Here is a 17665-nt window from a genome sequence, read left to right as displayed (position 1 = left end):
AAAGAATAGATAAGGGTTATTTCTGCAGGAGCCAAGAACTTTTTTGTGGTTAGCTCTAATGAACAAGATCCAGAGCAAGTGGTAAAAAGTAGTGCGATGCCATGAGCTGGCTTCAGTACTAATACTGAAAATAGGTGATTAACCCTTCCATGTAAAAATTCCATAAATAAGTACGGTTATACTGCAAAACTGGCATGCAATGCGAGGCAAATTAAGTGGATGGGAATAAAAGAACTGACAGGGACCCAGCCAGTGCCATCCAAACTCAGCTGTTGAGGGCAAATGGCCAAATCCCATTCCATCAGCTTACGTTATGGATTAACATTGGATGCACATTGCTGTTTGAAAATAGCATTCACAAGTTACATTAAAGTTAGTATTTGTGTAAACACAGGACACCAAAAGACAACATTTATTAACCCAGGAGTAAATATTTTCTTAACTAAGGTACTGAGAAGTGGATTTTGGAAGATTTAGAGACAGAACTTTCAGAAAGGATGAAGTGCATAAAATTAAATATGACTACATATATTAAATAGATCATTTCCAATAAAGGAATTAATTACCTATTTGTCTGGTTGACACATCATGCTAAGGCATTTCAAATGAAAAGAGATAAACAGAACTATTCTTTTTTTTTTTAGTAGGGGCGATAACTTCAGGGCTTGCCTGTCACATCACTACTCTGACCTGAATTTCTACTTTCAATCAGCCTTACAAGCAAACTGTTGGCACCATTTTAATCAACCTCTTAATATGGCATGATACCCCACTTATTGCTTCTGTATTTTGTATGTGGAAAAAGAGCTGTGAAAATAAACTTAGAAACAAGAAAAAGCTATTTTAAGAGTAATAACATTTTATAAGACAGATTTTATTACTGTAAAAATTTAGCACTGTTGCATTCCTTCAAGATAACTGCTTTCATTCCTGCCCAAAAGTCTGTCAAATAGCCAAAGGAAAACCAATCCTCAATCCCAACAACTCATTACAAGATTTTAAGCTATTGTACAAGAGACTTAGCACCTTAAAAAAATGCTAGCTAGGAAGCCCTAATTCACGATGAACAAGTAATTCATGTTTTAATTGTACTAAATATAAAAGCTATTAGCTATCAATGTAGAATACACAAGATGAGATCTTAACTTTAAGCTGTTGGCAAGAACTGTAGACTTAAAACCACTGGGAAGATCATTATTCCTTCAGTAATATGCAGATGACATTTTTATCTCAAAAATGAGATAGTAGAAAGAACATTTTTGTTTTGAAAACGTCTTAAAGAACTCCCTTTGCCTTCTGTCCTCAATTATAAAGCCCACTACTCACCAGAAATTCCATGTGGGTGTTTTGAGTGAGCATTAAATATTAATTACTTTCCTCCCCCAGTGCAAGGGTCTCTGCTTCTGCATTCTTTGGGCTAAAACACTACAGTTCTCTGCCTCAGCACATCACAGCAGATTATCCATTTCAGAGGATGCAGAAATGCCCAAATATGGACCTTGAGACCAAAGCTGAGGAAACTTTTTCAGTGATTTTTTTTTTTGAGAGAGAAAAGCTAATGTCCTCCAAAACAACTGTTTGCCCAAAAAGTGTGCATTTTGAACAACTTTAAATCTTTGAAACCCATTTTTTTTGCAAATTAAACTTAGAATTCAGTCAACAATTGCTTTTCTTGTTTTCAGTGAAAAGTAACTATTTTTGAAGGAAATGCCGTGTTCTAACCTTCTCTGTGCCCTCCCAGATGCCCCAGTTCACTATAACATGAATTTTAACCACATGGTAGTGGATGTTAATGCAATTTGTATCATAAAGCCTTAACTGTAGTCACACTGAGCCTTTAACCCATCCAAAAATTGCAGGTGCTGTTCATATCTATATAATTCAGTGTTTGTCAGTACCTTTTACTTTATTTTTAAGTGGCCAGGGAATTTTAGTCAGTGTTAATAAGTGTAACTGGGAAGCACATAGTGGGCAAGGTTAGAGGAATCATTTCAGAATCCTGAACTCACAGATGGTATAACCAGAGAAATGTTGTACATGAAGGTTGTTTTCATAACGCGTGGCACAGAATTGCTCACGCCAGTAGTTTTCAGAGCACTGCACAGCTGGCCAGATGCTGATCGCAGTCACCAATTAAATAACTTCACTCTGTGACAGGAGCCATCTGTTACTGCTCAGGGTTCTGCTCTTGCTAGAGTTTCATACAGACCTTATGCCTAAAAAGTTTACTAAATGTACTGTGTCCTAGCTTGGGAGACTCTGCCTTCTTTTTCTTGGCTCCTTTAGTTTGGGATTCTGCCGCCGTCTTCGGAGCAGGTTGCCCACCATGGCCTTTTTCCGCTTTTGATCCCTTTGTACAACAGCATTTGAAGTTGAGTACTTATTGCAGAGTTCTTATTTGGTTCATGAAAAACATTCAAACACTCACACATTGCATTAAAAACAAATATTTCCTTTTTGGCATGGATAACAAATTATTTTTTCTTCTAATTACTCCATTCTCCTTAGACTTTCTTTCACATGAGTCGCAAAACATAAAAGATAGGGCAATCCAGTTGACGCAAAATTAAATCCCAATTTGCCCCCCAAATTCTTCATTAAATTGAGACCCATAATCCACAAAGACTGAGGCTTCTGTACTTTAAATTCATGAGTAACCAACTGAATTTGAGATTTATAAGTTTAAAATAGGGAGATATATAAATCTGAAAATACCTTCATTCTTTTTATTGCAGTATTATAGGGAAATGTTTTGCATAATGCATTATTTAGGAAAAGAGAAGTATGAATATTAATGATATATGCTACATAAAATATTTCAAATCTGCACTAATGTTCATGAAATAAGTTAGACATAAAAGTGTCAGAAAAATAATGACTGATACTGAAAGCGTTGAATTAGAAACTGCTGCTTCCTTTTCGTTCCATTCCACCTGTCTGCAGAAGGCACTGGTTTTGGGAATCACCCACTGACATTAGAGACTGGATCTCTCAAAATCTAGGCACCACATTGAAAAATTCCCTACAAAGTGCTATAAATTAAAGAAAAACATTGATATTGATGTCCAGATGGAAAAAAGTAGTATCAGGCTGTTTTAAAAAAGACTACCTGGGGTCAATGCAGAATAAGTTACCCTGCATGGTGGGCAGGGTAGATGTGGGCCTACTCAAATAAGTGACTTTTCTACAAGTCTTGGAAAAACTTGCATAATATTTGCTAAAATGTTCTGTTTATATTTTCACAGCATTGGAAAAAACACATTTCCAAATTCAAGAACAAATTCAAAATTTCACTGTTCATGTTTCCTCCCCCCCAAACTTCAACACAACACTCCAGATTTATCAGTGCAGGAAAAAAGCCTCAGTTTTTATGTTGTGAAGAGTGAGGGGGTTTTTCCCCCCTTCCTTCCCCACCATTTTCACCTTTTCAATAATAAAAGACAGGACACACAAGCCACAAGTATCCAAGGTTGCTTAACTGAGTGTCAACATTAACAAGTTAACACAAGAATCTGTTCTATGGTAACGGCACTGTACATATGCCCATAACATATGGCTAATCACAAATAACATGGGGTAGCATTCTTCACTCTTCAGTGTTTCAGTGTCAGGTTTTAAAGCAGTGAGATGCCTTTGCGATTACCTACCACAAAGAAGGATGTAGTATCTTTTACTTACTGCTTGCTAGCATCTTGGACTTCATTCTGATCTCCCTTGGGCAATTTATTTCCCGATTTAATTAAGAATTAGGCCAAAATATAGTGAAGAAATACGAATTTTAAAAATTGTATTTCAATGACAAATGACTCAAGTGTTCACCCTCCAGGTAGTTAGTTTGTCCCTTTGCAAGCTGCACTCCATTTTCTTTTACACTTGAACAAGGCAAAAATAAAAGCTTCCAACCAAGTAGAAAGCTTTAAAATGATTTGACAGAAATTTCCAGGAACTATGGAAGCACTAAGAGATCCAAACTCCAAAGAAACAATCAACCTTTTCACTGTTCATGATGTGAAGTATCAAGCACTGTGGTTGACCACAACTAATAGGGTAGGAGGAATGGTCCAGAGTACATGCATGAGCACGTGAAGTTGAGATCTTGGTGTCAAGATCATTTCATCCAGTGCAGTTACACACTCCCAGCAAAGTGCTTTGTACCGTGAAGAGGCTGTGGCCAGCAGCATCAAAACTGGCCCGTTTTCCCTGCCGTGTTCTGTACCATTCCCAGTATTCCCAAACGTACAGTGATGTGGGAACAAGCCCGATCTGCTACAGAAGGGTCAAATAGTTGGTCTGGGGCAGATCTGAATGCCATGCTGGGGAGTATAAACTTGCAAAGGATCAATTAATCCATGGAATTATGACTCAAGTCATATGAAACTCCTGTGTCCACACAGATGAAACAACAGTCCTTAAGGGCATGCCCTGGCTGCTGAAGGCATACGTGTCTGTAGCCAGCTGGTTAAGGCCAGAGGCATCACCGAGGACAGCATGTTGCTACAAAGCCCACCACGTTCAGCTTTGCTGATGCCACACATCTCTGCGTTCCAGCAGGAGGGAGCACGCTGCCGTGCTTTGCCAAGCTGAAGGAGGCTGTGGCTGTTTCACGTTTAGGAGAAAGCTTGCCTGTCCTCTTAGCTGTGGGAGAGCACTGGTGACACATGTGGGAACGCACCACCCCCGGTGCGATAAAACCCAACTCCTCCCTGCGAAGGGGGGCCATGAGCAGCCAAAATAAAGATGCAACCAGGACTCAAGGGCACAGCAGTCCTTGTACCAGCCAAACCCCTGAAAGCCCCATGGCACCCAGGAGATGCTCAGCCTGCACGAAGGGAAAGCCTCACTTAAGAAGACATCTTCAACATTAAGAGAGAAGTTATTTCTCATGGGAAAAGTGGCCATTATTTCATTATACTTTTCAGCTGATAAATCTGCAGCTTTTCTGTAGTTCTGTAGTTGACAAATTAAACTTCTTAAGATATTTTTCCTTTCATGTGAAAGTGTCATCCTGATCACAAGATCAGGAAGATAGTGAAGATAAAGGAATTCTCTGTAAAAAACCAACTCCCATTTAACTCCTATATAATAACTTTGCATATCCTGCTAGTCATCTGGACTTGTTTACCCTCAGAGGTGTGATAGCAAAACCAAACTCCAGCAGCATATTTCTTTCCCCATTACAGCACCCCTGCACCAACAGTCACCTGTTATCAAAGCACATGTGTGCACTTGATGAAGTCAGGTATGCAAACAGGACCAAACAACCGGATTTTTCAGAAATTGTTGAAAGAGCTACAAGTCTCACCAAAACAGTGCGATTTGATAACTACCCTTTCTGCGTATCTTGAAATACCTTAGTCCTGGTTGACAGTTTCCAAAATGACTGGGCTATAATCATGGGGTGATGTGTATCCCCCATGTACTCACCAAGGTTTCTAGAAAGACTGACTTCAGCATTTTAGTACCAAGTCATATAAGAAAATTGAATGGGACAAAAAGAATAAAAAATAGGATAGAAAACAAGAATGTTGATGCCTACAGTAATTTTGGCTACCTATTAGTTGCATGGAAAAACTGTTTCTTTTTTAGGGTTTTATTCTTTATGTGTAATCAAATCTTATCACAGGCATTGCGAGAAAAGCTTTAGTTGTTATGGCCATAACAATGTGTAAGGACATTTAATCTGAAGGTCCCAGTTATGCGGTCAGAGATATGCCTGTAAGCCACTGGGACACTGGAAGATAGGAGGCAGCTTAATACAAATTGTCTCACTTCTGCTTCTGTTGAAACTACTGTAATTTTTGGCACTAACAGAACAGGAAAAGAAGGGAAAGGAGAAGTCTTTAAACACCTACATTTTTCCATTTTAGAAGATTATGTTTATAACTTCTTACAGTTTAGGTGTCTCCACTTTTTTTACACATTTGTTAAATACATTGGATCAAGCGGATATTTTCACTCTCTCTAGTAGCAAATGAAAGCTATAATAATGAAGCTTTTCTGAATTCACATAAAGGACCATCACTGCTCATGGACACTAAACCCAGGTTTCCTTTTGCCAGTGGAATCCAAGAACAAATGGTTTGTAAAAAGGAAAGCAAGAGGCCACATGGGCCTGTTTCATGGAGGAGGGTTTCTCAAACTGGTTCCGTTACCTGCCTAGCCAATACGGATTTCAGCTCCCAGTGGGAACATCACACACACTCGCAGTCAGCCTGATGTGGTGTATTAGAACACCCCGAGTGTCCAGTTCACCCCACTTAAAAAACCCTGATCCTCCTCTGCATGTCAAGGGAAGAATGCTGAGCAGTCAGGAAGGACAGCTCTCCCTGCAAGCCCCAGTCCTGCCCGGAGCAGCTCCATCATCTTCCTGAGGTTCCAGCTGCCATGCCTGAACAGCCCAACAGCCCTGACAGCAGCACAGCCTGCACAGGGGTGCTTCAGCCAGGAGTCCCAGAGAGGAAATGCTGGGATCTCCTTCTGCTTTGTACTGACTTCAGTGGGAAGCTGCTCCTTGCCCATCCCTCCTGCACCCCAAGGGGGGGCCCAGCAGTAGCTGTGGGTGCACTGCAAGGCAGGAGGGTGGGAGCAGGTTCCTGCCCACCGAGCTGGCAGGGGGACCTGGCCTGTCCTCCCAACCAGGACACAGCAGCTCCAGGAGGTGTGACGAGAGATAAAGGAGACATGCATATACACAACTGGAAAAGAAAAAACAGAAGCTTTGCACAGCTCTCTGAACAAATGGAGTTTTCTGTGGACTCAAGTATTTCACTGCAGGGACCTGTAGTTTTAGATCAAGTCGGAGTAACAACTAAAAGTGTCACCAGGTCATCATCAACCTTGCAGGAAATGTTACGGTTCAGACTTTGATTGTAACATATGATAGGAAGAATTGCACTTATGCTCATCTTCCTTCCAAATTTATTCAGGGGAAAAATATTTTAAATTACTTCAAATGATAACATCATCTGAGGAAAAAGCAACACAATGAAGAAGAAATACTTGTGTCAAAACATCTAGTGACCAGTGACAGAACGAGGAATCTGCCTACCTTGTCTTCAGAATCACTTTTGGCTTCAGCTTTGCTTGGGGACACCTTAAATGTATTTGAGAAAAACAAGCAGTCACACCCAACTCAGTCTTTTCAAAAGATCTGAAAGATCTCATGTTTAAAACTAGCAGTTTTTTCTAGCAGAAAGGTGAAAATACTTTCTCTCCTCCCACACCCCCCTTCCCCCCCCCCCAAAAAAAATTTTGTATTATAAATGTTTCTCAAGAACAACTTAAAGTCAATGGCTAAAATGAAAAATATTATTATACAAAATTATACATCCAATTAAACCATAAAAATGAACTTTTAGAGATATTACAAAATAAAGTTTCATCATACAGAAAATCCTTAAGACAGCTAAATACCTCCAGGTCACCAAGTGTCTGTGCAGAAGAGGCAGTCTCCAGAGTAGGTCATCAGGATTTGAATATAACTGCACTGAACCTACACACATCTCTCACTTTTTGAGTCATTCTCTAAGGCATCTGCTTGGCTTCATTACTTCTCAGTGCCCGTGACAACAAACAGGTTACATTTAGCTCAACATGCCCACATCGGATATTTATAAGCAATTTAAAGCAGAGCCTAGAGATGAAAAAGAAAGGCAAAAGCTTACCAGTGTTTTAAGGAAACTCATGACGGAGTTATCTACTGCAACAGCTGGTTGGGGGTCTTCTTGTTTTACCTCTGCCTTTCCAGGTTGCTCAGCAGTGAGACTGTCGACACCTGCTGAGTCCTGCCGAAGGTCTTTTTGGTTGCAGTCATCTATCTCCTAAAAAAAAACCAAAATGGGGCAGAGTTTCCTCAGTCCTAGCTTGCTTAATTTCCAGTGGAATGCAAAAGTAACTTTTGTGACTTGCATTATGTTGCTCTGAGAGTCACGACCCTAATTCCAACCATACTTCTCCAGCCTACGTATTCAGAACAATCGAGCATTTATGCATCTCTTTCCCCCCTTTTCTAATATATTCAGCATTTGCCGTTGGTTGGAAGAACATTGTCCTCAGCTACCAAGTGTAACAAACACAAGTAAAAGATGCACACGGCATCCCAAACAACACCGCTTTTCTCTTTTCAAGGCTGAACTTGTGAATAGGCACAAACGCAGAGATTCTGGCCTTTGACAGCTCAGGGTCTGGTTGTCCCACAGAAAGATTGCTTCCGATACTTTGTATTCTCTAACTCCAAAAATAATTTTTATCTAGCAAATGCAAACACAGTACAGATTAAAAGGAGGAAAAAAGCAACAATCCAAAGTAATTCCTATGAGCCAGATGGAGCTGCCGCCTCTCTTCCTGGAATTACAGTTCCCAAGAGCCCAAAAATAGTTTTCCAGCACTCAAGCGCTCACAAGTGTAATATTAAAGTTACTCAGTTTCTCTTTAGACACCTAAACAAGGGTCTTTTTTAAATAAAAAACCCTCTTCTTGGACCAGTTTTGGAGAGTTTGGCACCCTTTTGTGCTGAACTTGGGTGCCATTCTGGCCACTTTTGCCTTGAGCCTGCACAGGTAAAGCCAACACAAATCTTGTGCAGGAGAGAGTAGCTTGAGACAAGTCCTCATGTCCCATTCAGCATTTCCCTTTTTTAATATTTAAAAGTACTACATTTGGCTAGTAATGTCTGAGCCTATTACCAGCAATTCTCCTCCCGTTTGTCTTATCTGTCTACATTCTAAGTGCAGGGCTGGATCTGCCAATTATTATTCAAGTAAACTGTACCTAGCAGGAGGGTGACCTCAACTTTGGTAGGGGATCTGAGACATTATTGAACAGACAAGCACAGCAGTGCCATAATTCTTCAGCAGAAGTTATCATCCCCAACTAGTTAGACAGCAGTAGACATCTGGTCACTGAGGAGACAGCGGCTAGAGAAGCAGTCATTAGGATGCTAGATGCCCAGGTTACTCCAGAGAAAAAAACAGTACATGAAATAAAAACTGATGAGCCTGTCTAGGGGTCTCCAGTAAACAGCTCTCAGACTGCCTGAAGGTCTAAGTGACACCACATTTTTTTTCCCTAACCTACCAATTAGACATAGTTGTTCAGTGCCATTTTTACTAGGAAAAGTTAAAACAAAGTTATACTCTTGAGAACCTTTTCCTGTACTGGGCAATTAAAAAACCCACAATATTTGTATAGATTTACAGAGGACATACTTTTCTGTAGGTCACTAAAGGACTAGACTAAAGGTGCATAAATGTTTCAGAACTTCAGAGGGCTAATTTGGGATCAGGCAAGATGAGCATGGCGTAGCCTGTCTCCATGCAGCATTTAAGGAGTTAAAATACACAAGGTTTTACTTGCAAGAACAGACTTCTAGTTCTCCACCCACCCTTTTCCAAGTTTACCCAGGAAGAAACACAGCACAGTAGTTCAGAGTGCTTCAACAGGCCATTTAGAAGTCTCATACAAGGGTCTAACACACCACTTTGTCCAGCTGCCAGTTATGGGCCAGCGTGGTTCCAAGAACAATATGTCCCATGCAGAACACGCGTGGCCATGCCAGCTTCGGCAGCCCTGCTTCCAGGGATGCCATCTAAAGAGCTCTGGTCACATGAAAAACACTGGCTCTATTTCAGATATTAAAGGGGCAACAAAGGCGTGAAGCAAGAGACCGGAGAAGCAGGAGGCAGAAGATACGTTGCTAAACAAAACTAGCTTCGTAACTGAAGTACTCGATGCTGTCAAACTCTTTACTACGTGATGCTATCAAAGAAAAACAAGCAAACTACAGCAAACAGCTATTATCACCAGCAGATACCACCCGGGACAACTGCAGAGGTGACTGGTACCACCACCAGCAGCACTAGCTGTTCCAGGGTACCCCCCTGCTGAAGCCACACTTTGCCCAGCAGAAGTGAAAGCTATTGCAGACTCTGCAGAGCTCGAGGTACTACTCCATCCAAACATCCCTGAACTCCAGTTTGCAGAGCACAAACAGGCCCCTAATGACCCACTACTGCATGAGAAACCCTGCTCCAGGATTCCCAAGCCAAGGCTGCTGTTAGCTACAGAGATACAACTCAAATCTGGACATTGATAGATGCCGTGATCCATCTGGTGCTTTCAAGGGAATACTGCTTCAGGAAGGAGCACAGACTCAGGCCATCAGCATATAAATCAGGGAGAGATAACATGGAGCCCTACAACATCACGTTTTCAGAGCCATAGTCAAATAACCACAAAAACCTCTGCAGCAGCTCACTGCATAGTGTGCTGTGCAAAGCCTCGGGGGCAAATAATGAAAGAAAGCTCTAGAAATAACAGAAGAAAGTCAATATTAGAAGTTAACAGATACTATGTAAGTGTTCAATTCATTTCTTTGAGGAGCCAAATTTGGGGGCAATAAACACCTGAAATACTTATACTGTAGTTTCAGTTCAGCCATTAGAAAAACATATCAAAAGAACGTACTCCTGCCAGCACTTTTGTTTGTATGAATCATGGCTCAGTGAAACATTTCAGGCATATAATTTATCTTTTCTTTGGCTTATATAGTAAATGCTTCATGAATTCATGAATTCTGTCCTTGTTTTAATTATGCTGTGTTCTGAATGTAGTTTTGTAGACCACAAAAATAAAGAGTGGTTCACCAAACACAGAATGTTTGTGCAGCTCTTAAGCTACAACTGTGGAGCCTCTCTCTTACTTACCAGCAATGCTGTTTGTTTTGTGTTGGCACTCGGTTCAGGGAAACTTTGCTTTGCTTTTACAGATACTACAAGTCATAATCCACCAAAAAAAAAAAGAAAAAAAGAAACTGTTGGCAGCAATATCTGGGTTTTTAGTGTGATTATTTGGTAACAGTTTGTAGTTACTACAGTAACAGTGATTAAATTAGACTTGGTCATTCTCCCAGCCTCCATGAGAACGAGCAACTCCCGAGGGAACAGAAGGCAACTGTTCTGCAAGGCAGAGCCACAGCCTTTGTTTTAAAAATGGAGTTAAAGTAAGTTTGGCAACATATCAGAAGTGTTTGGTTGATATAACTCCTCTTTGCCCCCAACATATATTCCTTTTCATACCTGAAGAATGAAGGACAAATTATAGTCCAGAAATTAAAGGATAAGGTTAAAATTTTACTCTCCCCTGTGATATGGTTCTGCCACTCATTTACACCCGTCAACCTGAACCCCGATTTTGTGAGTCCTCCAAGATTTTCAGTGGAACAGCTTTGAGCACACGTGTAAAAGATGGGCAGGCACTTGTGTGAATCGAGACCTGCCCGCAAGCAGGCCCCCCGGCACCAAAAAGCTGTTGTGAGGGCTAGAATCCTGCAAACACTGACACACATACCAAACATAATTTACAGCTGATGAGCGCCTGGCATTGCCAGATTATTCCCATTAGCGAGGTTTAGGATGCAGATAGGTATAAGCTGAAGACTGGACCGGAATTAATTAATAAGCTGGACCAAAATTAATTAATAATTAGAAATTAATTAATAATTAAAAATTAATAAGCTAGGCATTATTGATATAAAAAGGCTTGATCTGAATGAACAGTACTTCTAGGATTCTATCAATTCAAACAGGTAAGATTTAGATTATCTTGTCCCATCCCCTGATGGTTGCTTATTAGAAACACTTGCTTACTTGAGCTTTCCCAACATGACTATCTGCTACCAGCAAACATTTAACTCTGACTTCTGGTTAAAGCTGCTTCATAGGATTGTTATTTCATTAGAGACTTTCACAGCATACTGCTTCAACAGCACAAACTGTGACCTTTCGCACGCTACGGTTTATTATCACAGCAAAATAGGAAATTATGAATTTTGCATTTGATTGTAAAAGTAACAATTCTTACGAGCCACAGGCAAAACTTATTCTGTGTGTGTATTAGTCAAAAATATCTGCAGGAATTTACAGTGTTGAAAAGCTTCAGTCTTATAAGCTACAAACAGAAGTGCCAGTATGCACTGAATAGATTATTCATTCTGAATTATTCACCCTGTCGTGTTTATGTAGTGAATGACTTGGTATTCTGCTAGGTTGAGACTACGGATTCTTTCAATGCGCATATATAGCTGCCTGAAATACCAGCGATGGGTGCTGCTTTTGAAGGGCAGTGGTCAAAAGTGCAGCTGTTTAGTCTTACAAATGAACCTCCAGAAAAATATTACAGTTTATACAAGACAGATGATCTTCAAATCTGAGGAGGCATAAGGTAGAGAAGAGAAGATAGAAGAATAGAAATTGAAGATACTTTCAGCAACATCCTGCAATGTCGTCAATGCAAGCAGTGAGCATCTCATGAACTATGTTCAATACTATTCAAAGCATTAGCGATTGTACAGCAGTCTAATTTGTAAGCCTGACCTAGGTCAATAAAAGCAGTTACTATCAAAACAGCATTTACACATGGATCCTGATGAGGAGGCCATGCAGACAGTTTCTCCCACCTGTTCCTGACATTGGACAGGATTTGAGCTAGGACACCAGTTAGTGTATACTGGCACCTCTCCAGTGGAACCAGTAAGAGTTATGCCACTTATCCCCATCCAGGGAATAGACTTTTTTAGCAGTTAACTACCTGAAAACTAATCCTATAGTATATTTGCCAATATCAAACTTTGCAGGAAGCATAAAATCTAAACTCATGTCTTCTTTCAGCTCCTTTCTTTGGTTAGTGTGCTCTCTCAGCTAAGTTACTTAATTTGTTATATCACATTCTCATCCTGTGAAATCAATTTTAAGAGACTACATTTCCTTGACTAAAACAAAATCACAATAGCCAAGAGTGCAAAAATTGCTACTGCTTAATATTCCTTATTCCAGTACATAGGGTCTGCAACAAGCATCTATCGCTCAAGAGGAGCAACTATTTTAAGAATGGCACAAAACTTGCTAAAGAACTTCTTTAAAGCCATCCAGTGTCAAACTCCAAGTGCCTAAAGCATAAGAAATAATTTTACTTTCTGGTATTTTTACTTTCATATGTAGCTGGCTGCTGTTCATCATCCTGGCAACTGGAGTGTTGAACACAGCTACCTTGCCCAAACCTTTCAGAGAAATACAAATGACTTTACACTCGAGGTCAGATGCCAGCATTTAGTCATGAGGCAGGCATCAGAGCTCTTATCGCCCTGCTACAGGTTCCTCTCCCATACCTCTCTCTGTTCAGCCACCCCGGTGGGGCGTTACCTGCAATAATTTTAAGAGCGACACCAATTCATTCACACAGCCATCACGACATCGAGTTGCCCTGTGCTATTAATATTCCTAAGAGGTTTCATTAAGAGTGAAATGGATATTCTTGCTGAACGACTTTTTACCCCCCAGCCTCTCTCTCTGTGATGCACCCGTCGGGAAGGTCTGAAGTTTGCCTTTCCTCCTGGGTATCAGTTTGCGTTTTACTCCTTTCCTTTCCCTTCTCCAGCTTGAAGATCCTGTCAAAGAAGGTTACTTGTTTTGGCTTTGAGGTGGCCGCATCCTCTCCCTCAGGTGTCACCGACGCTGTGAGATCGATGTCACGAAGTGATGCTGCTGGCGGGGCCCAGGTCAGGTTTTTATGTGCGCCTTCCTCCGGCGCAGCTGCCGCGGGAACCTCCACACTCTCACTTGGTGCTTTGTTCGCTCCGGGCGCCTCCGAGCTGACATCAAGTTTCGCCGATCCAACTGATGAATCTGTAGCTGGAGCTTCAGTACGCCCTGGTACAGACCATGAAAACGCGAAGACAGAGCGGGATTTAGCAGATGGCAGAGCTCCCCTGGCAGCGCTCCCGAGGCTCTGCCCGCCCGCCTCGGGAACGGGGCTCGGCTCCATTGTCTTCGGGGAAGAAACGGCCACATTATCCTGCGCAACACTTGCCCTCGCATCCACTGCAAACAGAAGCATAAACCAGTAACTATCCAGCACAGCAAAGCAGCGATACTGGTTGTACAATTAATCATGGTGACCTCGATCTTTAATAAACTAATTCTGAAATGTGGCGCCTCAGGGAGGACCACACAGCGTGCAGCTTGTTTAGAGACCCCGTTGTCTTCCTGTGCCAAATAGGAGCTGCCGCTCATCTATCAGACCTGCCTGTCCGATTTTCTTTCCTGTCATTCCTCATTGAAGTCGGTGCAAATTTTAGGTTCTGCACAGCCCCCTCTCAGCTGCCAGAGTCGGATAAGGGCCCAGGTTTTTGACTACTTAGCCCAGCAGACGTGCTGAGGATATTTTACTTTCCAATTAAAATTAAAGAAGTGATATGCAAAAAAAAAATAAATCAATAAAACTTGAGACAAAGTTATCTATTAATATATTACACTTTCCTCTGTCAAAGCTAAAAGGGAAAAAAACAATGGAAACGGCGAGGAGCGATTTCATCCCCTGGCTTGCCAAACTCCCCACAGGGCTTTGCAGTCAGAACTTATTTCATTCATTTTTCCAGTGCTGTTCCCTGCCTTGCTGCCTTACTCGCCATAGCGCAGTTTGTACTCACACTTCTCCTCTAGCATCTGTAGGTTACTTTAAGCCTGTTTTGAATACTTATAAATCACATCATCTTATCCTTACATTTCTGGCTTTTTTTACCCACAAACAATATGGCTTTTAATCACATCCCCCCCACCAAATTCTCACAAATAATTCCCCCGTCCGTACACACATGTCCATCACACTTCAGATGTGAAAAGATCTTTCATCTTAAAACCATACTTTATGGCTTTATATTAGAATGGCACTTTGATAATGCAGCAGAGGTGAAAATCCCTAATACCATATATGCAGACAGGGAGAGAAGGCTCCTGGCTTTACAGAACACAAAAGAAACAAGAGACAAAAGAAAAAAAATCTGTCTTGTATCTGTTTCATGGATGGGAGACTGAATCACAGATTATGTGGTGTGAACCCCCAGTAAACAAGAGGGGGCTTGTTGAGAGGTGAGCCTTACAGCTCCCCTTCAGCTTCTCTCCCCTGCTTTGACTAGAATACATATCTGATTTCCCCATCAATCATCACCGCAGATTTCAAGGATGAATTTAGATCTACTTAATTATAACTGTGAAACACTGACAGTCTCAAACTGACTTGCTAGATTAGAATTTTAAAATTGTCAGTTTCAGTGTAAAATTGAAATTATTTCGAATGGTAATTGTAATAGTCTAGTCAATATTATGCCCTTTGCATTCCACTTTACCAGAAATAAAACCCCAGATACCAACAAAACCCGACTAAAACACCTGTCTTCCACAGAACAGATCTTCAGTGTTCAGCTTCATTTTTTAAATTCCTTTTTAAGATAAGGAAAGCATAGCACTTTTAGATCACAGCTTTCAAAACTACCCCTTAGCTTTTCACAGCAAAATTGTCCCAACTTGCAACAGGAAAGCAGCAGCAAGCACTGGGTAGCATGGGCCTGCATCCAGTTGATGCTGTCCTGCAGCAGTGCCCAGGGACCCTGCTCATGTCCTGGGGCAAATGCAGGAGGAGAACAGAGCCCCAGCATCCAGCTGCAACATCCCCTTCCCCACAGCCTCAACTCAGCAACCGAGAGTCCTTGCTGCCCTTGTTTCACAGTTCAGGCTTGGTCCTGGCCAGCAGGAGGTGGGAGCTTCTATAAACCCAAGAGATAAGAAGTGCCGGAGCGTGCCGGCGTGAATCTCAAGTGACTTTACTGAAATACTTGCCAGCAGTGGAGACAGAGGCTGGCAAAGGGCAGGCTGTGGTGGCCAGATTCACAACTGCGGCCAGTGAGGGCTGTGGTGGCTGGCTTCACAACCGTGGCCAGCATTTTACCAGCTGCCAGGGAGCTGGCACCTTGCTGCTCCTAGCATTTTTTAATCTGACATTTGCTTTCTTACTGTGTTTTGGGCATATGCAAGCATACAGAGGTGCCGGAGCATCTCAGTACAACCTGTGCTGTCCACATAAATAGATTTTCATTTCTTTGTGTGTGCTCTAATAGAGAAAGTTTCTTTCCCTGGATTCTCTCTGTTACTATTCATGGAGGAAAATAACACACTGGCGAGAATCCTCTGCCAGTAATATTCTTCTGCAATATTTCATGAGCGCCTATTTCAACATACTGACATGCAAAGAAAAGGTACAAATAAGTAGCTGCTCAGCCAGCTATTCAGTCAGGGCCACTGAGTGTCACTTAGAGTGTCCTAAGCCTCCTGTAGTACTATATGAAAAAGAACTGAAGCACTAACTTGTAGTTATAGTCAGAAACTTGGGAAGGAGGCAAAAAGCAAACCCTTTCCCAGCTAAAGAGAACAGAAACAATATCCACTGGAAAATAATAGTAAGAGATGCTGAACTTCTGCTTTATGTAACAGAAAAAAAAGAAACACAGGGAAACTGTCTTTAGTATAAAAATAGGAATATAAGCTCATCATTAAGAAAACCAACCAACCAAGAAGTAGCTCATGAACCTATCAAGCTCCTTTTATCTCTAATTATCATGGAAGGAATGAAAGACCTGGAAAACATCACCGGCATGAGCTCTGCAGCGTGTCTCCTGTGTCAAAACAGTTCAAACTGTTTCAGGGAAAGTCTGCTCAGACACCAGGCAAAGCAGATCCCACCACCAGCGAGAAGACACTACTGTGGTGGGCTGAACAGAGGAGTCTGATTCATGCCATATTCACAGAAAACTGTGAAGGAGAAAGGCTTTGAAATTGCAATATTTGGATGAAAAGTGCATGATATTTTTGTTCTTAAAGAGACAACAGAAGTGCCTTTCTTTCCAAAATTATTCTGCAATCCAGAGGTAGAATTAGGAATAGAAGCAAAGCCTCCCAAATTCTAGGCCAGGTCTGCAAGGAGATCAAAGCTGCTCACTCTGATTAATAACTGCTCTGAAACTGAAAATCAATATACAGTTTACAGCAGTGCAGTGAGATTGCATTTCAAACTACTACTACACAGGCATTTTCCTTTCAAGTATTTAACAGAAGACAGTCACACTACAGAATAGGTCCTTCCTTTCCCTTCACTTCATCAGGGTATGTTAAAAGGCAATACCATAGCTGCACAGAGTCCCTCTTCTGTAAGAACACACTCAAAATAAGGGTATTTTTTCTGACATTTTCTAGACTGGACCATCATTTTTTCCTTGACTTATAAGAAAAACTGTACAGAGAAGAGTAACGGTTAGTGCAATGTTACATCAATAACATTTCTCTGCTCAGAAGTAACTGCTGACAGACTTTCTCCCCCCCCCTTTTCATATCCTTGGCTTTAGCATTTTAAGCACTTCCATAGGCTGAGGATGAAGAACAGCACGAAGTTTGGTGACACAGAACAGGACCAAGTCTGCAGAATTAGCACTGAATTTTAAGTGCTTACTTTTTAATAGACAGAGCCAGAAAATAAAATATTATAATGGACAAAGACTTAAGGTGAGCACAGGCTTTGAGTTGACCTCATGAGCTGCAAGCCTGACTGTATAGGTAGGGAATTATTTCTGTTCATTATGGGAACCAATGAATCCAGAACCCCATGGGCAGGCAGCAGAGCTCAAGACATTGGTATAGAGCGCCTGCAGCGAAGCACCCATTTCGTGTTTGGGACCAAGATGCAGGACTCTACCAGAGGGAACAGCAGATGCAAGCCAAAATCCTGAGGATGCCACTGACACGAAAGGAAGTTCAGAGCCACCAGTCCGACATAAATGAAGAGG

General features: G+C 41.4%; 1 protein-coding gene across 1 annotated transcript in view; it reads right to left on the bottom strand.

The window, feature by feature from the left end:
- BCAS1 (brain enriched myelin associated protein 1) overlaps nucleotides 1-17665 on the bottom strand; it is a 49646-nt gene that overhangs the window by 25699 nt on the left and 6282 nt on the right. Inside the window, exons 3-8 of the mRNA XM_035900883.1 lie at nucleotides 13328-13874; nucleotides 12997-13014; nucleotides 11134-11152; nucleotides 7665-7820; nucleotides 7049-7093; nucleotides 2210-2350 (exon numbers count right to left, since the gene is read on the bottom strand). Coding sequence (XP_035756776.1) covers nucleotides 2210-2350; nucleotides 7049-7093; nucleotides 7665-7820; nucleotides 11134-11152; nucleotides 12997-13014; nucleotides 13328-13874 — 926 coding nt within the window. The remainder of the gene's footprint in view (nucleotides 1-2209; nucleotides 2351-7048; nucleotides 7094-7664; nucleotides 7821-11133; nucleotides 11153-12996; nucleotides 13015-13327; nucleotides 13875-17665) is intronic.

This window comes from Egretta garzetta, unplaced genomic scaffold (assembly GCF_000687185.1).
Source record: "Egretta garzetta isolate BGI_Z169 unplaced genomic scaffold, ASM68718v1 scaffold188, whole genome shotgun sequence".
NCBI lineage: Eukaryota > Metazoa > Chordata > Aves > Pelecaniformes > Ardeidae > Egretta > Egretta garzetta.
The sequence above is the reverse complement of the archived record's forward strand: the minus strand, read 5'-3'. Positions and strand labels throughout refer to the sequence as shown.